The sequence below is a fragment of the Malaclemys terrapin genome, chromosome 11 (assembly GCF_027887155.1).
Source record: "Malaclemys terrapin pileata isolate rMalTer1 chromosome 11, rMalTer1.hap1, whole genome shotgun sequence".
NCBI classification, from domain to species: domain Eukaryota; kingdom Metazoa; phylum Chordata; order Testudines; family Emydidae; genus Malaclemys; species Malaclemys terrapin.
Genome location: NC_071515.1, coordinates 34,138,296 through 34,164,194, shown reverse-complemented (window position 1 = coordinate 34,164,194; position 25,899 = coordinate 34,138,296). Strand labels below are relative to the sequence as shown.

The 25,899-nt window shown below is 40.9% G+C and overlaps 1 protein-coding gene across 5 annotated transcripts in view; it reads right to left on the bottom strand.

Annotated features, from left to right (window-relative positions):
• Positions 1–25,899, bottom strand: part of PDE1A (phosphodiesterase 1A) — a 267,331-nt gene that overhangs the window by 61,552 nt on the left and 179,880 nt on the right. For all 5 annotated transcript variants that reach the window (XM_054044523.1, XM_054044527.1, XM_054044525.1 and 2 more), the window contains exons 3-6: positions 6,940–7,122; positions 5,369–5,435; positions 4,418–4,534; positions 2,964–3,104 (exon numbers count right to left, since the gene is read on the bottom strand). In XM_054044523.1, coding sequence (XP_053900498.1) covers positions 2,964–3,104; positions 4,418–4,534; positions 5,369–5,435; positions 6,940–7,122 — 508 coding nt within the window. The remainder of the gene's footprint in view (positions 1–2,963; positions 3,105–4,417; positions 4,535–5,368; positions 5,436–6,939; positions 7,123–25,899) is intronic.

Sequence of the window (25,899 nt, the reverse complement as noted above, 5' to 3'; positions counted from 1 at the left end):
GTGATTTAAACTGTGTACAATGTGTATATCAGGGCATAACTTGAAAACCCGTAGAGCCAACTGTAAACTTGCCATTTTCACAAGTGCTTTGTACTCTACTGTCTTACAAACAGAAGTCATACAATATATTATTACCACTTCCGTCCTCGTTCTCTGTCTTTTAAAACACAATGTTCACACTCAGGACTAAACAGCGTCCCAAAAGGTAATTGACAGATGAAACATGAATTCTGAGTCAGGACTAACAAGTGTCTAACTAGCCAAATTTATAGTGTGGAGATTCCTTACTGAAGCCATGTCAAAGGGCAATAGTATAAACATTGCAAGTTAGTGTGTATGTATGCATGTATGTACCTGCTTCAGCTGCCAAAGGCAAGACAAACGGAAGGATTGGGACATTGTAGCTATATACAACATTGTAGCAGTACAAAGCAATCTCCTGGCTGCCACAGGCTCTATGAGGAGCAAGTGAGCTCAGGGTGTTCAAGGGTGTAAGGATAAGGCCTTTTCCTGTAGCCATATTGTAAGGCCTAAAGCCTAAGTCCTTTGTCTGCAGCCATATTAGGAGAGCAGCAGCCATTAGATGAGAAGCAGGAAGTAACATCCTCACATTCCATCTAAATTACATTAAAACATTGTAATATCAGGCTGTTGAGAAGGAGATCCATCCTAATAGTACCCACCATCACCAGATAAAGAAACAGATCTTAAGCTGGTTAAAGAAAACTTAGTTTGATAGCATTCTGTCTGGCAAGAAACCAGTTATCAAAAGTTGTGGTTGTGAAATCCCCATTTCTTTATTGCTTTGTCTTTATGGTCCCCGCTTCTCTATTGTTTGACTGTATCATCTCTGTCTCATTCTTGGATTGTTTCTGTCTGTTACATAATTAATTTTGCTAGGTGTAAATCAATTACGGTGGTGGGGTAGGATTGGTTGGAGAATTTTGTTACCGTATGTTAGGATTGGTTAGTAAAATTTTAGTATAATGATTGGTTAAGGTACAGTTAAGCAGGACTCATGTTTCACTATATAAACTGGGGTCCAAAAGGAAGTTATTTGGGAACCAACTCCAGGACACAACCCTATCAGAGCTGCCAGACCTCAGAACTCTGCCAATGACACTGTGCAGAAACTGGAGTCCCCCAGTTGGACCTGATCCTGACTGACCATCAAGAAAAGTTCATCTGTTTTATTGGGACTGGGAGTGGTGAGCACTGTATGTGTAGTGTGGGCTGGTTTTGATGATTGTTAATAGATAGAGGATAAGGATAAGGATATTACTGTGTAAACTCTTTCATTGGTAAAAGGTCCTGCAAACCTGCACAAAATTATGCCCTGAGCCTAGGAATTGAGTAAGGGTGGGTACTTAAATTGACAGGGATATGCCTGAGCCCTAGGAACGGGGTAAGGGTGGGTGCCTAATTTAAGAGGGTTATGCCTTGAACCCTAGGAACTTGGTGTAATGGGACGGGACTCACCCCTGCGGCGCCTCCTGCTGGTCCTCCAGAGAATTAGCTCTTCCAGCCTCCGGCACGCCCTCTGCAGGCCAGTGTCCCGCTTGCCGCTGGGCCCGAGTCCCTCCTGGACCCCGGTGCCCCTTTCAGGCTGGGGTGCTGCCCCCTGGCAGTACCCCCACAGTCTCAGGGTCTCCCCATCCAAGGGAACCCCAACCCTCTATCCTCACCTCTCCTCAGTCATGGGCTACTGACAGTCACCATCTAGCCCCCGCTCACTGGGGCAGACTGCAGTGTAAAAGCCACTCATCATAGGCAAGGGGGTTTTGGACCTGCTGCCTCTGCCTATTTGTGGGTTGCCCCCTGCAACCCCACTACCTAATTGGCCTTCCATTAGGCCACAGCCTTGGGGGTTTCCAGGCCAGAGTTCCCCAGCTCCCTTGACCTTCCCCCAGCCCTGCTCCACTCCAGGTACCTTCTCTCAGCTCCCTGCAGCCAGGTCCCTCCCTCTCGAAGCTAGAGAGAGTCTCTCTCTGGCTTCTGGCCCCAGCCCTCTTATAAAGGCCAGTTGGGCCCTGATTAAGCCAGCCTCGGCCTGATTGGGGCATGGCCCCAAGCTGAGGCTGCTTTCCCCTATCAGCCCTGCTTTTCCTTCCCTGCCACAGCCCTCTCCCCGGGCTGTTTTAAGCCTTTTAAGGCAGGAGCGGGTGACCACTTCGCTACACTTGGTAAAGGTGTGTGACCCTAGAGTGTGTGAGTAGTAGAGAATTTTGTGCGGGTAACAAGGGATGCACTGGTTCAGTGCAGTCCCTTACCTGCAGAGCCCTCAGCAGAGATTAAAGCTGCAAAACCTTCAGGGTAAGGGGCTGGTAATGGAAACAACACTTGCCCATCCTTGTGGATGTATACCCCTCTAGGTCACTAGGACACTCTAATCACTTCCAGGGATGATCAAGGGAAAATTAAGAGAAGACTCTCTCTAAAGCCTTTTTGCTTATGTAGGGAGAATCATCCACATATTATAACTCATTTTCCTTCGCTGAGTTCTAAGAAGAAAGGAAAATGAATAGGCTGCCTCATCCACATGTTCAATGTCTACTTCTAAACTACACTATTGTTCCCTGGGGAGAGAATCCCCCATGGCTAGAAACGGCCCCACACCCAGAACCCCAGATCCTGATTGAGATTTGTATCACAGTATGCAGCTCAAATCTGTCTGCAGAATGGATCACACACCAAATCTAAGTATAGGAAATTTGAGAAAGCTCTCATTTAGATTGAGTGTCCCCAATTTTGGTTGTGATTATAGCTGTGATTTTCATGCAACCTCTATAGAGACATGCGGTTCAGAGCCAGTTCCCGAGTTTGGGCCCATCTCTAGATAAAGCCCCCTTTAAAATTATTGACATCTGTAGCACCAGTAAGCCTGCATATAGATACCCATGTAGATACCTATATAACGGTGAGTTTGAGAAACTAAAGTGACTGAGTTCTGTAGTACTTCTTACCATGATACCAGTATGAAGCATTATGTAATGCACGGTTTGAGTAACATCAGCTGCATGGATCAGATTGTGGTATGGATTTTTGTACTTGCTGTAACCAACCTCCAAAGCTTCTGCAAATGAAATAAGACTGGGCACAGGGATCTGTGAGAAGCAAACATTAGAATAATAAGCTATGTTTCTCTTGCAACAGTTACAAAGTCAATGGTGTAATAAATAAAACATAAATTAACACACAGTGCAACTCTGATACACCAGTTCACAAATATCAAGGTGATGGGACAAATTACTAAAATGTAAAGGACTAGAACCTAATCTGCACTGGAGGAATTCACAGACTGCTCTGCTCCTGTTCCCCTTAGGAGACACATTCCCTTGCTTACACTACGTGCAATGTGGGACTAGCATATAAGGGGGAATGGCCTGTACCCAAAAAGGTGCAGTAGGGGAGCACTCCCCGTGAATGCCTAGGAACTCAAGAGGCATTCATGTAACAAAGGTATGACACATAGGATTACTAATAGAAGATTGATCTTTATATCCTGGCCCCAATCACCTAACCAGGAGGTCAGGGTTACAAATGGTGTTCCCTGACTTCAATAGCCTCACGCTCCCTCAATGTGGGCCTCACACTGTGCACAAGGAAGGACTGTGAAGTACATGCACAATCTAGCTCTATATTTTTTTAGGCAGTTAAATAATAAGTTTTTCCTAAGACAAGACTCCTAGCGATTTTGTGTGATAAACTGAAAACTGGGTTTCCACAATGACAGTGAAACTTGAGTTCAATATCATAAAAATGATAAATAATAAAGTATTGCGCACTTTGATAGCACTCTCTAGGTGAGCATCTCAAAGTGCTTTACAAATATGAAATAGTTAAGTCATACAATATCCCTCAGATAGCACTGTAATGTAGCCTCCTCTAGGGTGGCACGTGGCAGGTGTTTAACACTATGCCATTAAAACAATTTAGAACAGGAAGAGGAAGTGAAAAATATAGTACTCAGCTGAAATCCTAGTGAGGATTTAGGTCCACAGATTGTGATCTAAGCTATCTCAAGTGCTCAGGACCAAAGTTTGTGTGTCTACCAGCACAGTGTCTCCTTCCCAAGTCTGGGACATGGGCTCGGTACTAACTCATAAGGAAGCAAGCTACCTGTGCACTTTTTGCATTACTCTGCTGTGCACTGGGGACCTCCCATCCAAAAAGCTGAAGGCCTGCTTAGCTTTTAATCTTTGTCAGGATCTCAACAGCAGCAGAATGACTGTAGACAACATTAGGTGGAAATTTATTGTTATTACAATGAATATAGTCTGATGTCCTGTATGTGATGTCTTTTAAACTTTGCAATTCTGTACTTCATTTATTCAATAAAATATAATTTTAAACATAAACCCATTTTTTAATATTTTAGTCTTATTTTTATATTTGAATTTTGTGTGATGCTTCTGACCTTGAAACGGCTTATAAGGTCATATCTGGTGAACAGCTCATACATCATGAATTTCAGACTGTGCTCTCCACTTGCTTCATTTAGGGCAAACACATCAAATGACCATTTATCAACATCCTGCAGATTAAAAAAAAATAACACTTTCATATGTTTAAATAGGTCCCAGCTAATACATGGAAAAGTTTAAAACAATATCTATTTCCCCAAAACAGGTTCCTTTTACTTCATGTTATTCATATTAATGGTTATTCTAATACTAATAATAAACCTAGTTAGGAAAATTATTAGAAAAAAAACTTGTATCCTGAGTTAAATAATTGTAGGATAAACTGCTAGCTGTTTTGTATGCTCACAATCTAAGGCCCTGATCTTTCAAACACACAAATAGCTTTACACACATAAATTGTTCCACACAGAGTTCAGTGGAACTACTTGTGTGCTATTTTGCATAGACTATGTCATAAATACTTTAAGAAAATCATGGTAAACACTATAACATTTGTCTTTTATGGAAACAGGTTACATACTACCTTCTTGCTTAAGAAATACTATTGTCGATTGTATGTTGTAGCTATATACAACATGATTACTCTTCCCCCCCATCCCAAAAGAGGAAAGACACGCTGCTCTCTGAGACACTGGATTTCTATTATAATTTGGCGCTAATAAAATCATGACAGGTAAATTTTATAAAGCAATTTTCTACTCAAATTTATCCTCTTGCTCTAATGATATCTAAATGAAATCATAATGAAATTGAGGTATAATAAATATAATCATATGCTATTTTTGAATTTTTCAATATGGCTTTTATCTCTTATGCATATTCATTTCTACAGTACCATATAGGGCCATAATACTTTCAGAAAAAGCACCCTAATTTCATCCTACAAAAATAATTAGCACACATACAAATATATTGAAATTACACAATGATTGAACTGATTTCACCTTAAATGTTACTATCACTTCTGCTGGGTATGCCAAACCAACCATGTTAGAGGTCCTTCGGTACATCCTAAAAGAACAAATGCATTATTTATTAGGTGGTACTTATGCCATTTTAAAACATTTCTTTTTTCAGTTTCTCTTTTATAATTTCTGAATTAAGGGCCTAATCCAAAACCCATTCAACTCAGTTGGAGTCTTTCTATGAGCTTCATGGGCTTTGAAGAAGGATCCTGTGTACTACAAAGTGTGACTTTCTGGTCTAATAATACATTGCTAGGAATACTTTTTGCTCCTCTAAGTAATTGTTGTAGCTATTCATATCACTTAATGTGAATAAAGAAAATATGCTATTTTAGTTTAGTATTGTCATCAGTACCATTACCACAGATTCACCTGCTTTGTCTCCTAACAAAAGGATGGCCTACATGTGGGCCTCAGGTATTAAAATATTCAGGCACAGATCCTCAGCTGGTGTAAGACGGTGCTGCTCAATAAATTTTAGTATGAAACGATGAGTATCAAATATAACTAAATTAACTGTTTTATTACTTAAGTAAATGTGGAGTTGCCAAAGATAGATCATTTAAGTTGTCTGGAATAGAGATTTGGATACACAACTATCTCTGGAATACAATTTATATAATGTAAAAAAAGCAACTATAGACCTGAGACTATGGCTTATTCACCAAAAGACACTTTTGCAAATATTCTGGTCCACACATAAGTAATGGTCCTCATAAATGCTGTTGGAAATGTAACTCCCTTTGTGCTACTTTAGCTCATATATTTTGGCAGCCCTTCTGTATCAAGAATTTCTGATGGGGGTGGGGGGTGTCAAAGGACCAATTTCATATTGGATGCTAAGTTGGAGTTTCATTGAAATTTCACTCTTGGATATATTCCTGATACCTGGAAATTACCTGGTAACAAGGCAGCGTGGTTCCAGGGTGCAGCTTTGGCTGCAAAAAAATGAATCCTGCAAAAATGGAAAAGTTGATCCCCACCAAATATTGATGCCTAGCTCAGGGATATGGCTGATGTTGCAGCGAATGAACAACTGGCATTTCGCAGAAAGGGAAAGCCGGAAAAATTCAAAGCAATTTGGGCTGACTTTTAGAGATCTATGATTAATGTAGACCCTGAAGATAGTTATGTCACTTCCCGTCCCCTCCCCTCCCTTTTTCCTAACCTTCTTTATTTACTTTGGGTATTCTGATCAATCTGGTATTTTGGTATATTTGTTGTATTTGAAAAAAACAATACAAAATCATAAATAAAAAAGTAAATGTTGAGTCTTTGGCACATTTTGGTGTAGATAGGTCTAAGCCATGGAGTTTGGGTCCAGAACTTTCCAAAGTTCAAGAGGATTGGTATCTAGGGGTTTCATTTAGAACTCAGGACAGACCATTAGAGAGATGGGGCGAGGATGGCATTCAGCTGTAGCTCTGAACTTTCCCAGATATTTGGTTCAGGCTCATCTCCAATTTTGGTACGCATTCTGGCCCCACTTGTTCGATAGCACCATTGTGGTTAAACATGTTATCTGCTATCACACTAAAATCCACAATCACCTTTCTACAAATATCCCAGCCTGTACAGCATGTACGATGCTTCGAAATTTTGGCTTTTCTTCGGGTCTCCTTTTCGTCATCCCCATTTTCCTCGTGAAGGTAGAAGCCAGCCAGTCCCGTACTTCCAGTGGGACTGAATCGGATTGGATGTCAGAAAGTTCATCTTCAGTATCCAAAAGTCTCCTACAAAAGATATGAATAACTGAGAATCAAGCAAACTGAAGCAACGAGGTGGGAGTAAGTGACCAGCTGATAACATACAGTTTTAATGGCAGTTAGACTAGTTTGTAGCATTGTCTCTGGGTCACTAAACGCTTACCCTGCTCACGGGGGAAGGGCTTTGATAGAGCTTGGAGCACTGGAAACACCCTTTGGGGGGGGGAAGGATGGGAGGGAGTGAGGGAGGGGGCAAGGGAGCTCAACAGGGAGCAGCTGTGACAGCATTCTACATGCCTCCTATACCTTCCTTCCTTCCACCCATCTTTGCCATCAGCATGTGGGAACAGCTTCTAATCTCACCTCTTTCCCCCATCTCCCACCCTGTTTGCTTCCTACACTGTAGGGTGTGGGAAGATCACATGCTGTCCAACCCACCACATCTGGTTTTTGGTGTTTAAGTTACAATTCTTGCAAATGAGGCAGGTTCCAGTGTGGTTGGTGGGTTAGGTAGGGTCTGACTGAGGTCTCTATGACCTAGTCGGCTGCTTAGGCATTGGTCTGTATAGGCCAGTAAAGAAGGAAGTTTGAGGGCAGGCCAGGCACAGTGGCTGGGTGCACAGTAACTTGAATGCAATGGTCATACCCATCTGCTGGGAGTGTGTGCAGGGTTTGCAGTCCCAACCATTTACAGAAAAGTCCAACAGAATGTTATAGCAAATGGAAATTTTTCTGTAGATTTTTTGAACCATCAAAACCTGGCAAGGTGGGCATTTGCCTCTATGTCTAGAACAGCTTGTGCCTCTCCTCATTTCATCTCTCCAACCTCAAGCATGGAAGAGGGAAGATTATTGAGAGTCTGGCATAAAATAGAGCATCCACGTTTGACTATATTATGGTGCCTGTGTTTCATAGTTTCTGGGTCCATTTCAAAAAAAAGTTTTCCTTTCTGTACCGGAGTGATAACTGTCTAAAAGCCCTAGACACAATACTATGCCTCTAGAAAGTCAACATTTTTTCCTCAGAACATCTGAATAATTTCAAACTACTACAGCTCTGAGTGTGGCATCTGTTGGTAATAGCACAAAAATTGCACATCCATTATGCCTCATTAACAAATTACTCCAGAATTATATAAATGACTGATGAAGCTAAATTTGGAATATTTGCTGTGCACAGGTCTGAACAACCTATTATAAGGGAAAAAACAGTAGTGGTGGAAAAGGTGTTGTACCACAAAGGATAACAATAACTTGGGCACTCAAGGCTCTCAGTTAATCAAAAAGGTTAGAAAAGCTAATCCTATGTTCTTTAAAAAAAGATATAGGAAATGAGGTTTGCTGGGATAGCAGAGTTGGGTTGGAACCAGAAAGAGTTTCCCTTGCTTGTGTCTTCAGGGGAAGCCAGTGATTAAGAACCAGGGATTAATCCCAGCTTCACACTGCCTCCAGTTAGGGCTGGTCTTCACTATGGGGTGATCGATGCAGCAGGGATCGATTTAGCAGGTCTAGTGAAGACCCGCTAACTCAATGGCAGAGCGCTCTCCAGTCAACTCCAGTACTCCAGCTCCCCGAGAAGAGTAAGGGAATTCGACCGGAGCGCGTCTCCCGTTGACGCAGCGCAGTGAAGACACCGTGGTAAATTGACCTAAGCTACGTCGACTCCAGCTATGTTATTCACATAACTGGAGTACTGTAACTTAGGTCAACTTGCCCCCATCGTGAAGACAAGCCCGTAGGCACCTAAATCCAGCTCAGCATCTCTGAAAGTAACAGATGCCTCAATATGGATTTTGCTATGTGCACACGTATGAATATTTAGGCCCTAACTTTCTGTGCCTCCATTTCCATATCTGTAAAATAGGGATGATAATACTTACCTACCTCTCACACACGGCTGGCCTTAGGCATGGGCAAATTGGATGAAAACCCAGGGAGCCTTTATAAACGGGGCGTCTCTGGAGCAGGTGTGCCCCTCCCTCTGGCCCTGGGTTGAAGGCACAAATTGATCTTGTTCCCCAAATTTAAACTACAGTGTAATCCACATAAATCCTCAATAGTTCACCTTTATTATAAAACATCTTTGGGGCGATCGCAATGTTTATAATCCTATTTGGCATTTGATATATGTATTATCTAACCAGGAAAAAAATCTTATAATCCCTCAATCATTTTATAAGTGTTCAAAATATTTCTCACATGGGATGCAATTCACCTGCAATGTAACAGTTGTAGAAGGTACTTCAGTATAACACAATCTTAAACTGCATGGGAATTAGACTGCTGCAGAACAGGCACACACCCATGTATGGTGCAGCTGGCCCTTTGTTTTTGGTTTTTATTTTGTTTAAAGTTTCCTATGAATCAGTAAAAACTAAAATGAAGAGCCAGCAGCCAGAGTGGTGAGGGCTACCTCGTATGCACGGAAGATGATGGCGGAGTTGGGGTAATGTGGGCCTTCCGTTCTTTGCAGGCTTGTCACTGCAGTGGTCAGGTGGTCTCTGCTGCCAGACCCCAACTCCTTGCCCATCCTGTTCCGCCACGATGCAGCAGCAGCTGCCAATGGAAATTACCTGAGGAGGGACCAGGTCAGGAGAGTGCAAGCATTTTCAAAATTTGGGTTAAAAAAGTGGGTAAAACCTGACTGTTTTTTCAAAACCTGGAAATTTTTCTGGGAAATTTGGTAAAAACCAAAAATGAAGAGTTTTGTGTATAGGCTAGTGCAGAAGAGTTTGAGAGCAGGCCAGGAGCATGGTGGGTGGAAGTACATTAACTTGAAACCAATGGCCAGAGCCATGTATTGAGAGTGTTCAGGGTATGGAGTCCTCATCCTTTACCCAGAAGTCCTATAGAATTTCATAGAAAATAACTTTTCTATAGATTTTTGGACCATCAAAAGCTATTGAATTTAATACTTAATTTTGTACCTGCTATAGAATTCTTATGGATAGCCCCCAAATCCTATATTCTCTATTAAAGTCTACAGAGTTAGAAAGTAATTTCTCTAGAACCCTCTTGGCTTGAGTCCTCTGGGTTTCATTCATATTAACTTTTCCAGTCCTTTTCCACAATGGATTCCAGCCCAAGGAATGGTGAAGCCGCATTAAAAGGGCTCCTCCAGGCTGGATAATTGAATACTTTCCAAATTCTTCATAGCCACCACATAGAAACCCATTTTCTCTGACATTGTGTGTGGGATGGGGGAGCTTGCTATTTTTCATCTGAAAGGAGATTAAAAACTAGAAACTGGTTGTAAATTTAATTTTCTCTGGCCATTTTTACTATTCCCTCACTAAGATAGGGCCTAGTCTGCCTGTGATGGATGTTAACAGGAATTTCTATATAAACACAGAGCAGGAACAGGGGAACAGGAGAAAATTGCCTATTTAACCAAGTTGTTTCTTTTTACTGTATAGTTTCCCCCTCCTTCTTTCAAGGCACATTCCCGCAATTCTCATGGGACCCCTTATTTCTCATGAGAGATACCCGGGTGGCAATTTACATGCAATAGACAGTTTGACGGTACACCTACACTGCATGCTTGTTTTGGAGGCATGTTAAGTACATACCTGCTCTCAGCATGGGTATAAACAGCAGCGTAAGCAACGAGGCACAGCTTAGGCAAGTAGAGTAAGGACACACCTGAAGGGAGTGAGTATATAGGTGAGTAAATACCATTCACACTCTACTCACCCCAAGCTGTGCCTCCCTATCTACACTGCTATTTTTAGTGTAGATAGGGAGGCAGCTGTGGTTTAGCTGTGTGGTGCTGTGCTGCCTCCCGGTGCTGGTGCCTTTTCCCACTGCAGGAAAAGACTCCCCCCAGCGGGGAAAGGCTCTGGAACAGGGGAGACAGAGGGAAAAGGCTCTGCCAACTCCCCGTTGCTCGAGTCTTTCCCTGCAGCAGAGAAAGGCTCTGGCAGGGAGATGCTGAAGCCCTTCCAGACTGCCAGCCCTTTGCCAGAGCCTTTCACTGACACATGTAGCTACACTCCAAAGTGTGAATGCAGCCTGCTTTTCACCTAGACCTTACACTCTGCCACCAGTGGCGTGTAGAGTAAACATATCCTAAATGGCTCTCATTCCTGCTTAACAAACTAGGAAACCAATTGCTGCAATACAGACATTGTACAGTGGGCCAGATCCTCAGCTATTATAAATTGGTACAGCTCCCTTCCTGGGATATCTAAGAGGACAGTAAAATATCAGTAAGTTTTCCTAATGCATTTTTAGTTTCTTTAAAGAACTCAACTGAATGAACATTTTAAACGAGTGCTTTGAAAGGCATCAGTCATTCATATATATATGTTACCTTCAATATCTACCATTACTGTCTGGAGTTCCTCTCCTCCAATTCCATCCTAAACCCCTCTCCAATCATGCTTTCACCCATTGCACTCAACTGAAACTGCTCTTGTCAAAGTCTCCAAAGGCCTCTTCCTAACCAAAAAGGAGGGCAACAAAAATGATTAAGGGGTTGGAGCACATGACTTATGAGGAGAGGCTGAGGGAACTGGGATTGTTTAGTCTGCAGAAGAGAAGAATGAGGGGGGATTTGATAGCTGTTTTCAACTACCTGAAAGGGGGTTCCAAAGAGGATGGATCTAGACTGTTCTCAGTGGTACCAGATGATAGAACAAGGAGTAATGGTCTCAAGTTGCAGTGGGGGAGGTTTAGGTTGGATATTAGGAAAAACTTTTTCACTGGGAGGGTGGTGAAGCACTGGAATGGGTTACCTAGGGAGGTGGTGGAATCTCCTTCCTTAGAGGTTTTTAAGGTCAGGCTTGACAGAGCCCTGGCTGGGATGATTTAGTTGGGGATTGGTCCTGCTTTGAGCAGGGGGTTGGATTAGATGACCTCCTGTGGTCCCTTCCAACCCTGAGATTCTATGAAAGTTCAGAACCAGTAATTTGCTCTGTCAGCTGCCTTTGACACCGTTAATCATGTTCTTTTTGAAATCTTGTGCTCCCTTGACTTCCATGGCTCTGTCCTCTCCTCATTCTTCTCCAACCTCTCTAATCCCTTCTTCAGCAGGTCCCCTTGGAGGATCTTCTTCATCTGCCCTCCAACTTTCTGTGACGGTTCACAGGGTTCTATCCTTGGTCCTCTTTTCTTCTCCTTCTAAATCTTACTTATGAGTAATCTCATCTGCAAACATAAATTCAACTACCATCTTCTATGCTGTTGACTCAAAGATCTGCCTCTCTACTCCAGACCTGTCTTTCCATCCAAACCAGGATCTTAGCCAAACTTTTTGACATCTCCTCATGGATCTAGCTGTCAACTCAACATGGCTAAAACAGAGCTCTTAAACTTTCCTCCCAAGCTCTTCCCCAACTCCTTTCTCAGCCACTGTGACCACCACAGGCCTGTAATCTAGGCATCATCTTCAACTCTGACCTCTCAACAGATCCTCAAACCCAGGCTTTGCCTAAATCTTACATTTTTTTTTCCTGCAGAACATGTCTAAGATGTGGCCTTTCATATCTAATCACACAGCTAAAACTCCTCCAGGCTGTCATTGTCTTGCACCTGACCAGGACAATGATGGTGACGATGAAATGCTAAGGGAGATTAGAGAGGCTATCAAAATAAAGAACTCAATAATAGTGGGGGATTTCAATTATCCCCATATTGACTGGGAACATGTCACCTCAGGATGAAATGCAGAGACAAAATTTCTCAATACTTTAAATGACTGCTTCTTGGAGTAGCTGGTACAGGAACCCACAAGGGGAGAGGCAATGCTAGATTTAGTCCTGAGTGGAGCGCAGGAGCTGGTCCAAGAGGTAACTATAACAGGACCACTTGGAAATAGTGACCATAATATAATAACATTTAACATCCCGGTGGTGGGAAGAACATCTCAACAGCCCAACACTGTGGCATTTAATTTCAAAAAGGGGAACTATGCAAAAATGAGGGGGTTAGTTAAACAGAAATTACAAGGTACAGTGACTAAAGTGAAATCCCTTCAAGCTGCATGGACGCCTTTTAAACACACCATAATAGAGGCCCAACTTAAATGGGCCCAACTTACCGCAAATTAAGAAACACAGTAAAAGAACTAAAAAAGAGCCACTGTGGCTTAACCACCATGTAAAAGGAGCAGTGAGAGATAAAAAGGCATCTTTTAAAAAGTGGAAGTCAAATCCTAGTGAGGTAAATAGAAAGGAGCATAAACACTGCCAAATTAAGTGTAAAAATGTAATAAGAAAAGCCAAAAAGGAGTTTGAAGAACGGCTAGCCAAAAACTCAAAAGGTAATAACAAAATGTTTTTTAAGTACATCAGAAGCAGGAAGTCTGCTAATCAACCAGTAGGGCCCCTGGATGATCGAGATACAAAAGGAGCACTTAAAGATGATAAAATCATTGCGGAGAAACTAAACGGATTCTTTGCTTCAATCTTCACGGATGAGGATGTTAGGGAGATTCCCAAACCTGAGCCAGCTTTTGTAGGTGACAAATCTGAGGAATTGTCACAGACTGAAGTGTCACTAGAGGAGGTTTTGGAATTAATTGATAAACTTAACATTAACAAGTCACCGGGACCAGATGGCATTCACCCAAGAGTTCTGAAAGAACTCAAATGTGAAGTTGCGGAACTATTAACTATGGTTTTTAACCTGTCCTTTAAATCGGCTTCTGTACCCAATGACTGGAAGATAGCTAATGTAACGCCAATATTTAAAAAGGGCTCTAGAGGTGATCCTGGCAATTACAGACTGGTAAGTCTAAGATCAGTACTGGGCAAATTAGTTGAAACAATAGAAAGAATAAAATTGTCAGACACATAGAAGAACATAAATTGTTGGGCAAAAGTCATCATGGTTTCTGTAAAGGGAAATCATATCTTATTAATCTATTAGAGTTCTTTGAAAGGGTCAACAAACATGTGGACAAGGGGGATCCAGTGGACATAGTGTACTTAGATTTCCAGAAAGCCTTTGACAAGGTCCCTCGCCAAAGGCTCTTACGTAAATTAAGTTGTCATGGGATAAAAAGGAAGGTCCTTTCATGGATTGAGAACTGGTTAAAAGACAGGGAACAAAGGGTAGGAATAAATGGTAAATTCTCAGAATGGAGAGGGGTGACTAGTGGTGTTCCCCAAGGGTCAGTCCTAAGACCAATCCTATTCAACTTATTCATAAATGATCTGGAGAAAGGGGTAAAAAGTGAGGTGGCAAAGTTTGCAGATGATACTAAACTGCTCAAGATAGTTAAGACCAAAGCAGACTGTGAAGAACTTCAAAAAGATCTCACCAAACTAAGTGATTGGGCAACAAAATGGCAAATGAAATTTAATGTGGATAAGTGTAAAGTAATACACACTGGAAAAAATATCCGCAACTATACATACAATATGATGGGGGCTAATTTAGCTACAACAAATCAGGAAAAAGATCTTGGCGTCATCATGGATAGTTCTCTGAAGACATCCATGCAGTGTGCAGGGGTAGTCAAAAAAGCAAACAGGATGTTAGGAATCATTAAAAAGGGGATAGAGAATAAGATGGAGAATATATTATTGCCCTTATATAAATCGATGGTACGCCCACATCTTGAATACTGCATACAGATGTGGTCTCCTCATCTCAAAAAAGATATACTGGCACTAGAAAAGGTTCATAGAACGGCATCTAAAATGATTAGGGGTTTGGATAGGGTCCCATATGAGGAGAGATTAAAGAGGCTAGGACTTTTCAGCTTGGAAAAGAGGAGACTAAGGGGGGATATGATAGAGATATATAAAATCATGAGTGATGTGGAGAAAGTAAATAAGGAAAAGTAATACAAGAACTAGGGGCCACCAAATGAAATTAATGGGCAGCAAGTTTAAAACAAATAAAAGGAAGTTCTTCACACAGCGCACAGTCAACTTGTGGAACTCCTTGCCTGAGGAGGTTGTGAAGGCTAGGACTATAACAGCGTTTAAAAGAGAACTGGATAAATTCATGGAGGTTAAGTCCATTAATGGCTATTAGCCAGGTTGAGTAAGGAATGGTGTCCCTAGCCTGTGTTTGTCAGAGGGTGGAGATGGATGGCAGGAGAGAGATCACTTGATCATTACCTGTTAGGTTCACTCCCTCTGGGGCACCTGGCATTGGCCACTGTCGGTAGACAGAATACTGGGGTAGATGGACCTTTGGTCTGACCCAGTACGGCCATTCTTATGTTCTTATATCTCAATTATTGCAACATACTTTTCTTTGACCTTGACAATCTTGAACCACTCATATCCATTCAGAAAGCTGCTGCAAAGATCATATCCCTAGCCCATCACTTTGACCATGTCACCCCTCTCTCTGTGAATCCTTTCATTGGCTCCCCCATCTCTAACACATCAAACATAAGCTACTTATCTTCCCTGTTAACACTTTTCATAGTCTATGCCCACCCTATCTCTCATTTACTATCAAGATGTTAACTCCTGCCTCTGATTGGTGCAGTCTCCCTTGCCCACTTGTTAAATTTTCAAACAAGCACCTTTGTGCTTTTTCCTGTGCTGCTCCTCTTGGTAGGGAGGAACTCCCTGTAAACATCTGCAAAGCTACTTCATTATCCTCCTTCAAATTGCTCCTTAAAAACTCTCCTTTGCTGTAATGCCTATAAAAACAAACAAACAAAACCTTGATAATGTTTAGGTTACTGGTGCATTTGATACCACTGCCTATCATGCTAACTCATATTATTTCATTGTTTCCTTGTACTCCCATCAATCTGCATCAATCTGTCATCTCTTGACTTATTCTTAGGGCTTGTCTTCACTACCCGCCTGGATCGACGGGTAGAAATCGATCTCTTGGGGATCGATTTATCACGTCTCGTCGGGACGCGATAATCGATCCCCAAATCTACGCGCATACTCCACCAGCCCAGGTAGGAGTAAGCACCGTCGGCAGGGGAGCCGCAGCGATGGATTTGCCACCGTCCTCACAGTGGGGTAAGTCGGATCAGATACGTCGAATTAAGCTACACTGTTCCCGTAGCTGAATTTGCATATCTGAAATCGATCCCCCCCATAGTGTAGACGTAGCCTTAGATTGTAAGCTCTTTGGGGCAGAGATATTTTTTGTTCTTTGTTTGTATAGCACCTAATATAGTGGGGTCCTGGTCTCTGAGGAGGGTCCTCCCTCCTATGTTCTATGGTAATAGCAAGTAGTTTCATTCATATTTCTATATATATACATTAATATCCTTAATTTATTTGTCTTATGATTTGTTACAGCTTATGTTACTTGTATTCTAGCCCAAAACTGAAACAAAAGTAAAAGAAAAACAAAAACAAAATTAAAAGTTTCTCAGCAGTATAAATCTTTGAAGCTCAGACTGCCTTTTCTTCACCCACATCCATTTTAATATAATAATAATAAATAATATCATACATCCTTCACTCCAAAGGCCCCCAAAGTGTTTTCCAAGCTGTTTATACAAGGATCACTCTCCCACCACTAAAAAGCTGTCACCTAGAGGATGACGATAACACTGAATTACTGTGCACAGCAACACTACTCAAATGTTAAGAGGGATCTTCAATAGCCACAAATGGTTAGAAGAAGAACAGGAGTACTTGTGGCACCTTAGAGACTAACAAATTTATTAGAGCATAAGCTTTCGTGGACTACAGCCCACTTCTTCGGATGCATAAGTGGGCTGTAGTCCACGAAAGCTTATGCTCTAATAAATTTGTTAGTCTCTAAGGTGCCACAAGTACTCCTGTTCTTCTTTTTGCGGATACAGACTAACACGGCTGTTACTCTGAAACAAATGGTTAGGTTGAAGTCAATGGGAGTCTTAATTTTAGGCCTTATCTTAAACATATAATCTTCAGCAAAGCTGTATGCTTTATCACCATGTTGAGGCATTTGTTCAGTACCAACCATACAATTTTATTTTGGATATCATCTTTCATACAAAGATTGCCTGAGAAGTGAAAGAGCTACAGCTATATCAACACCATTTCCTGCAACAAAAATACTAATACTAATATAAATGGACTCTTTATTATGTCTGAAGGTTTTTGCCTTTGTTTACAAAAACACTTCTCTTCTCTCAGACTTTACAGGCAACCATGTGAGTTGAAGTGCGTGCTCTGAGGAAATAAGCCACAGAACTACATGTGGCACAAACTAACAATATCAACTGTGATTACAACTGTGCTGGGCACAACTTTTGGGACTAAACTTTTTGTCAGCCCAAAAATGCAGATTCTGGTCAACCAAAATATTTTGCAAATGTGTATCTAATTTGTCAAATTGCTTCAGCTGAAAAAAACCCTCCCAAACAGGAAAAATTCTGAAAAAAATCTAAATGTTTTGTTTGACATTTTCAAAATGAATTTTTGTTTTTAAGTAAAAAATATTTTTAAAAAACCCCTCACAAACAAAACAACACATTTCATTTCACATTGGACAAAGTGTTTTGTTTGAGCTGAAACCATTTTTTTTTGTTTGCTTTTCAGTTGACAGAAAAAAATGAATTTTTTTTTGTTTCAAGTTGGCCCTAAACTTCCTCTCCCCACTTCACCTCAGTTCATCCTCTGAAACAAAAATTTGGTTATTCACAAAGCTGTAATTACAGCAGTACATGCACTACAAACTGTTTTTTTCTAAGTGTTTGAGAGAGACACCTAAGACTTTGGGGAAATAAGGTTTTGTAGAGTAGGGAATTGTGCAGATTATACATTGGTGATGGAAATATGAATGGCCTTTGGTTAAATTCATTAATGATTATGAGGCACTGAGGTACTACAGTAAAGAGAGCCATATAAGAATCTAGATACCTAGCTGACTGGATATATTGATAAATAAACAAACATATACATTTGAGTTAACCCAAGGAAAACTAAATAAGTTACATACTGCACAATAGAAGTAGGTAGCCTTACTCTAACAAGTAGATTATTCATTGTAATTCACCTATACCTATTACGTAAAATACACAACCCTTGTCTAATAAAACCTGTTATTTTTGTCTACTTCCAAATCTATTCACTTGGTCATGCTAATGAACGATATCTAATTACATTTATATAGGTAAATACCCTACCATTAGTTAGTTATAGGACTCTGGAAATGTATATGCTATAACATACAGATCTTATGACTCGTGAATATGCATTAAAATAAACATTTCACTTCACTTTCACTGTACAGACATTTATGAACATTGAAAATTGCCCAAATTGAAACATACTTCCCAAGTCATAAAAATCTCATTAAAGCATATTATAAACAACTTTAGATTGTCTTAAGTATTATTCACAAAATGCACTTAAGTACAAATGTGATTTAATTGGGATACAAGGAACAACCGAACAGACGTGTGCATCAACTAGAAATATTAATATAGTACTTACATAACAGTGGATGAAATTTTCTTTTTGACCTTCTGGCTGTCCGTTTTTGATTTGGCTGAGCTGCAATTTGTTTTGATACCAATTTTGTCTTTTTTATCCTGGGTCATTTTGTAGCTGCTTTTTGTTCCCTAACCCACTGCAGTAAATCACTACATTAAATATATTAAGTAAATTGTACGGCCCCTTCTCCTAAGTACAGGTCATTCTTACTATTACTACTGTTACTCTGAACACAGCAGTAACAACAACAGTGCGGTTCTAGAGCAGCTGTATTATGAGGTCACTCTGATGTAATTACTGATCACTGTAATGTAATCACTGATCTATGTAATCTTTATGGTATACCCATGTGGATGGCATCATTTAACATACAAAAATTTCACACTAAAGAGCATTTTTACTGGTAATCTCCAATTACACTGGTCTACCATTTTTGAGAAGTCGTCTGCTTCAGAGATAAAATGTGCTATTTATTATGTATTTTGATGTGCTGAATTCAAATATGACAATTAAAACAACTGATTGGCTACTGTTTCTAAGATATTTAAGTTTTTACATTTTATGTCTATGTATATTGTGTAGATAGTAGAGTTTTAATCATAAATTGTAAACCTAGGTCTTTTCATGTGTTTATGGTTGCTTTACATGATAATATTTCACCTGTCCTGTTTATGTAACGCTTTAAAAATCAGCAAAAGGGTTATATAAATAAAATTTATTATGAAACAAAAGGCAAAAAACTATAATGTACATAGTTTAGTCCTATTCAGTGTCTACTCGGCGCTTCTTGGCTTGTCTCTTGTATTCATTAAATGGAGCATCTCTTGTCACTGTCCAGCAATAGTCTGCAAGCATTGATGGGCTCCATTTGCCCTGATAGCGTTTCTCCATTGTTGCAAAGTCCTGTGAAATCGCTCGCTGCTCTGCAGTTCGGTGGAAAAAAATCTAGATGAGAGTGCAAAAAATGTATCTTTAGTGACATGTTGCAACCAAGGCTTTTGTATGTCTTCAGGAGGTTTTCCACCAACAACCTGTAGTTGTCTGCCTTGTTGTTTCCGAGAAAATTTATTGCCACTAACTGGAAGGCTTTCCATGCCATCTTTTCCTTGCCACGCAGTGCATGGTCAAATGCATCATCTCGAAGAAGTTCACGAATCTGAGGACCAACAAAGACACCTTCCTTTATCTTAGCTTCACTTAACCTTGGAAATTTTCCACAGAGGTACTTGAAAGCTGCTTGTGTTTTGTCAATGGCCTTGACAAAGTTCTTCATCAGACCCAGCTTGATGTGTAAGGGTGGTAACAAAATCTTCCTTGATTCAACAAGTGGTGGATGCTGAACACTTTTCCTCCCAGGCTCCAATGACTGTCGGAGTGGCCAATCTTTCTTGATGTAGTGGGAATCTCTTGCACGACTATCCCATTCGCAGAGAAAACAGCAGTACTTTGTGTATCCAGTCTGCAGACCAAGCAAGAGAGCAACAACCTTCAAATCACCACAAAGCTGCCACTGATGTTGGTCAGAGTTTATGCACCTCAGAAGTTGTTTAATGTTGTCATAGGTTTCCTTCATATGGACTGCATGACCAACTGGAATTGATGGCAAAGCATTGCCATTATGCAGTAAAACAGCTTTAAGACTCATCTTCGATGAATCAATGAACAGTCTCCACTCACCTGGATCGTGAACAATGTTGAGGGCTGCCATCACACCATCGATGTTGTTGCAAGCTACAAGATCACCTTCCATGAAGAAGAATGGGACAAGATCCTTTTGACGGTCACGGAACATGGAAACCCTAACATCACCTGCCAGGAGATTCCACTGCTGTAGTCTGGAGCCCAACAGCTCTGCCTTACTCTTGGGTAGTTCCAAATCCCTGACAAGGTCATTCAGTTCACCTTGTGTTATGAGGTGTGGTTCAGAGGAGGAGGATGGGAGAAAATGTGGGTCCTGTGACATTGATGGTTCAGGACCAGAAGTTTCATCCTCTTCCTCTTCCTCGTCTGACTCAAGCGAGAATGATTCTGGTGCATCAGGAACCGGCAGTCCTTCTCCGTGGGGTACTGGGCATATAGCTGATGGAATGTTTGGATAATGCACAGTCCACTTTTTCTTCTTTGACACACCTTTCCCAACTGGAGGCACCATGCAGAAGTAACAATTGCTGGTATGATCTGTTGGCTCTCTCCAAATCATTGGCACTGCAAAAGGCATAGATTTCCTTTTCCTGTTCAACCACTGGCGAAGATTTTTTGCACAAGTGTTGCAGCATATGTATGGGTCCCACCTCTTGTCCTGATCTCTAATTTTGCAGCCAAAATAAAGGTGATAGGCTTTCTTAACCATAGTGGTTATACTGCGCTTTTGTGATGCAAAAGTCACTTCACCACAAACATAACAGAAGTTATCTGCACTGTTCACACAATACTAGGCATCTCTGTTCACTTTGGCTAAACAGAAATGTGTCCCTTTGCAAAATCAAACCCTGACAAATAAGAGAGCACGACACTGTATGATTTCTAGAGCTGATATAGGGCAATTTGTTCAGCAGAGTGATGTAAGCTTCGTTATGATTGCATCATCCATGACTTCTAGGAATAACATGATGCAATTCATATCATGTATGACGCAATACCAGCTTCAGATTGCATCATTCATTGTTTTGCCTGAAAAGCAAGTGCTGTCCAAACCCAGTTATAGATTTATTCATAGATCCAGTCAAAGATGTATTTTAGTCATTTCTGGTTTAAATTGAGATCCCTTCCCTTTATAACTCACTTATCCTCCGCCATTCCCAAGTCGAGGGTCGTATATATTGACCCAATATCATATCTTGAAAACTAGAGCCAATCAACAATTTTAAGCATCATTTTCGTTCTCAGTGACCCAGAATTAGTAAAGTTTGACTACATTTATTTCAGAAGCATTTTGGCTGTCAGAGCAGTGTTACCTATACACTTCAAATCTCCATTTCCTTACAAAACTTCAATAAAAGAACAAGGAATTATTGATTTTTTCCAATGAAAGTTATTACGTCCAGCTAAGCGGAACTCATGTTAATTAAGACCAGGATTGGCTATATATTAATTGGAAAGCCTCATGGACACTCATATTATTCCCCCTTCTTGATACTCCTGCACATTTAACAGTTACATTTGACACACAGGCCTTGTCTGTTCTAGGGAATTTACCTGCTGCTGAGAGATCGAGTACAGCTGAACTAATGCTGAACAGGGTTTAATTGCAAGTAGTGGAGCAAGAGGAAGGACTGTTCAGTGGTTAGGGCACCAGATTACAACTTTGGAGACTTGGGTTCAAGAGCCTGCTCCACCACAGACTTCCTGTATTACTCTAGGCAAGTCAGTGTCTATCTGTACCTTAGTTTCCCATCTGTACAATGAGGATAATAGTATTCCACTACCTCATAGAGAGATTTAAGACTCAGATACACACATGAAAGATTATAATGGGGCTATCTAAGTATTTAACACCTTTGCCGCAAATATGGTTAAACACTGTAGGTGAAGAGAGCACGCCAGCCAGATCTGCCTCCAAACCCATCTCCCTGTAGGATTTAAGCATGATTTCTTAAGTCATGCTAAACACAGTTTGCCCTGGTTTACACTTGCAGCTAAACTATGTTTAGCATCAGTTCAGCTGTACCTGTGACTTTCGCCTGCAGGTTGTTCAGCAGGAGGCCCTCGGTGTAATGCAAAATTCAGAATTGCCAGATAGTAACTTTATACATAAGACTACTTCAAAGACATTATGCGTGTTGGAGATGAAAGATCTTTCAACTAAGCTAGAAGTACAATCCCTTGAAAAGACAACATCAAACTAGTACAGTATCATCACATACAATAGTACCTACAATCAAAGAAAACATGAAGAACTGGGCAACACTGAGAACAGAACCATGGAACTGTATCATACGCACAACAAAATGAGGAAATAGAAAACCTCAGTTGTACTAGAGTTGTTGAGATCAAAGAGCTTAAAGCAAAAGATTTTTTCATGGTCTGATTCTGAAGGAGTTAAGACATTATATAAATAATAAGCAGGAAAAAACAGAACCAGCATTAATCCCTAGAGCTGTCAACTTTATTCTCAACACCCCTGCAGTCACAAGAGAAGACAGAGACAAAGAAATATTATTCAGAATGAATTCTAGGAGACAGGATTCAAAGCACATGGCTTAGCTATGTGTGTGCAAAAAGAGTATTTACAAAGTGGAGATAGAAAGAAGTAATGACTGTTAAAAGAAAAGATTAAGACAGAACATAGGTTTTGTGAGTTAAAATTTGGCAGGACTTTGTGCATCTGTTCCTAATTTCCTGAAAAAAATCTCCTTTGGGGCTGAAACTTTCCAGGTTCATTCACAAAGTAGAGGTGATGACTTTCATTTGTTTTGATTTGAGGAAAATCCTTGCAGCTGTTTTTGAGTTACTGGAAAGTGAAAGGGGAAAACTCTACTACTACAAAAATTGTTTTTAGACTTTTTTCACTTATCAATAACTCAAAGTTACTCAGGAAAAACCTCCACATTTTGCTTGGAACAAGTGAGGACCAGCAGGGCCGGCTCTAGGATTTTTGCCGCCCAAAGCAAAAACCATTTTGGCCGCCCTAGGGTCTTTAATTACCCCACCCCCGGCCCCGCCTCAACTCCGCCCCTTCCCCAAATACCCAGCCCTGCCTCCTCCCCCCAGGCTCTCAAGCCTAGGAGGAAGGGAGGGGGAGCAGCGGCGTGCAAAAAAGCTGTTTCGCGCGCCGCGGCCGCTCGGGATCTCCCCCTCCCTCCCAGGTTTGAGAGCCTGGGAGGGAGGGCGAGTAGCGGCGCGCGAATCAGCTGTTTCGCATGCCTTGGTAGCAGCAGCGGCGGTGAGCTAGGGCGGCCGGGGCACATTTTTAGGGCGGCATTCTGGCGCCGGCCATGCCGCCCCTAAAAATGTGCCACCCCAAGCACCAGCTTGTTTTGCTGGTGCCTAGAGCCGGCCCTGAGGACCAGGCTCTTTACTACTTATGAAAAGAAAAAAAAATTACAAATCAGAAAGTTAGATCAAACTGAACAATCACTTCTGAGCATGTTTGTTTAAAATTTTCATTTCACGTTCATTTAAAATCATGCTAAAAATTAGCTGATCTTAATGAAAGCCTTAGGCTTTTTGCGGGGGTTTGTGTGTGTGTATACACATGTGCACGCTACTTTCCTGGCCTCAAAGACCCAGAAACTGATGCTGGGATGATCTGCAGGAGAGTGACCATAAAACATGCATCATCAACCTCCATATTAAGGCTCAGATTCTGCAAGCATACACACATTACTTAAGGAGACATGTGAGAAGACCCTTGAGTAGAACCAGGCAAACGAAGTTTGTTGGCAATTTTGAAAATTTGAAAAAAAAAAATAGTTTCAGGTCAGACCAAAAACAATTTTTGAAATTTTCAGAAAATCAAAAAGTAAAAAAATAAATATATATATATGAAATATTTTGTTTTGATTTCAACCACTTATATGTTTCTGAACTTTAAAAAAAAATTAAATTAAAGAAAATTTTGAAATGAAAAGTTGTTTCATAGAAAAAAATCAAAACATTTTGATTTTTTCTTAATTTATTATTCTTTCCCCCCTTAAATAGCCAACTTGGTGACATCATAATGATTCTCAAAACATTTCATTGTTTCCAAATATGCATTTTTCATGGAAAAAAAAGTTTTGGCCCAAAATTTGGACAGAGGTAGAGATGGACATAGGAGACGGAAGTGTTGAGAGTCTCTGGGTTAGGCTTAAAGGGGCAAAAAACAAGGGAGATGTCATGCTAGGCGTCTACTACAGGCCACCTAACCAGGTGGAAGAGGTGGATGAGGCTTTTTTCAAGCAACTAACAAAATCATCCAAAGCCCAAGACTTGGTGGTGATGGGGGACTTCAACTATCCGGATATATGTTGGGAAAATAACACAGCGGGGAACAGACTATCCAACAAATTCTTGGACTGCATTGGAGACAACTTTTTATTTCAGAAGGTTGAAAAAGCTACTAGGGGGGAAGCTGTTCTAGACTTGATTTTAACAAATAGGGAGGAACTCGTTGAGAATGTGAAAGTAGAAGGCAGCCTGGGTGAAAGTGATCATGAAATCATAGACTTTGCAATTCTAAGGAAGGGTAGAAGGGAGAACAGCAAAATAGAGACAATGGATTTCAGGAAGGCAGATTTTGGGAAGCTCAGAGAGCTGATAGGTAAGGTCCCATGGGAATCAAGACTGAGGGGAAAAACAACTGAGGAGAGTTGGCAGTTTTTCAAAGGGACACTATTAAGGGCCCAAAAGCAAGCTATTCCGCTGGTTAGGAAAGATAGAAAATGTGGCAAAAGACCACCTTGGCTTAACCACGAGATCTTGCACGATCTAAAAAATAAAAAGGAGTCATATAAAAAATGGAAACTAGGACAGATTACAAAGGATGAATATAGGCAAACAACACAGGAATGCAGGGGCAAGATTAGAAAGGCAAAGGCACAAAATGAGCTCAAACTAGCTACGGGAATAAAAGGAAACAAGAAGACTTTTTATCAATACATTAGAAGCAAGAGGAAGACCAAAGACAGGGTAGGCCCACTGCTTAGTGAAGAGGGAGAAACAGTAACAGGAAACTTGGAAATGGCAGAGATGCTTAATGACTTCTTTGTTTCGGTCTTCACCGAGAAGTCTGAAGGAATGCCTAACATAGTGAATGCTAATGGGAAGGGGGTAGGTTTAGCGGATAAAATAAAAAAAGAACAAGTTAAAAATCACTTAGAAAAGTTAGATGCCTGCAAGTCACCCGGGCCTGATGAAATGCATCCTAGAATACTCAAGGAGCTAATAGAGGAGGTATCTGAGCCTCTAGCTATTATCTTTGGAAAGTCATGGGAGACGGGAGAGATTCCAGAAGACTGGAAAAGGGCAAATATAGTGCCCATCTATAAAAAGGGAACTAAAAACAACCCAGGTAACTACAGACCAGTTAGTTTAACTTCTGTGCCAGGGAAGATAATGGAGCAAGTAATTAAGGAAATCATCTGCCAACACTTGGAAGGTGGTAAGGTGATAGGGAATAGCCAGCATGGATTTGTGAAGAACAAATCATGTCAAACCAATCTGATAGCTTTCTTTGATAGGATAACGAGCCTTGTGGATAAGGGTGAAGCGGTGGATGTGGTATACCTAGACTTTAGTAAGGCATTTGATACGGTCTCGCATGATATTCTTATCGATAAACTAGGCAAATACAAATTAGATGGGGCTACTATAAGGTGGGTGCATAACTGGCTGGATAATCGTACTCAGAGAGTTGTTATTAATGGTTCCCAATCCTGCTGGAAAGGCGTAACGAGTGGGGTACCGCAGGGGTCTGTTTTGGGACCGGCTCTGTTCAATATCTTCATCAACGACTTAGATATTGG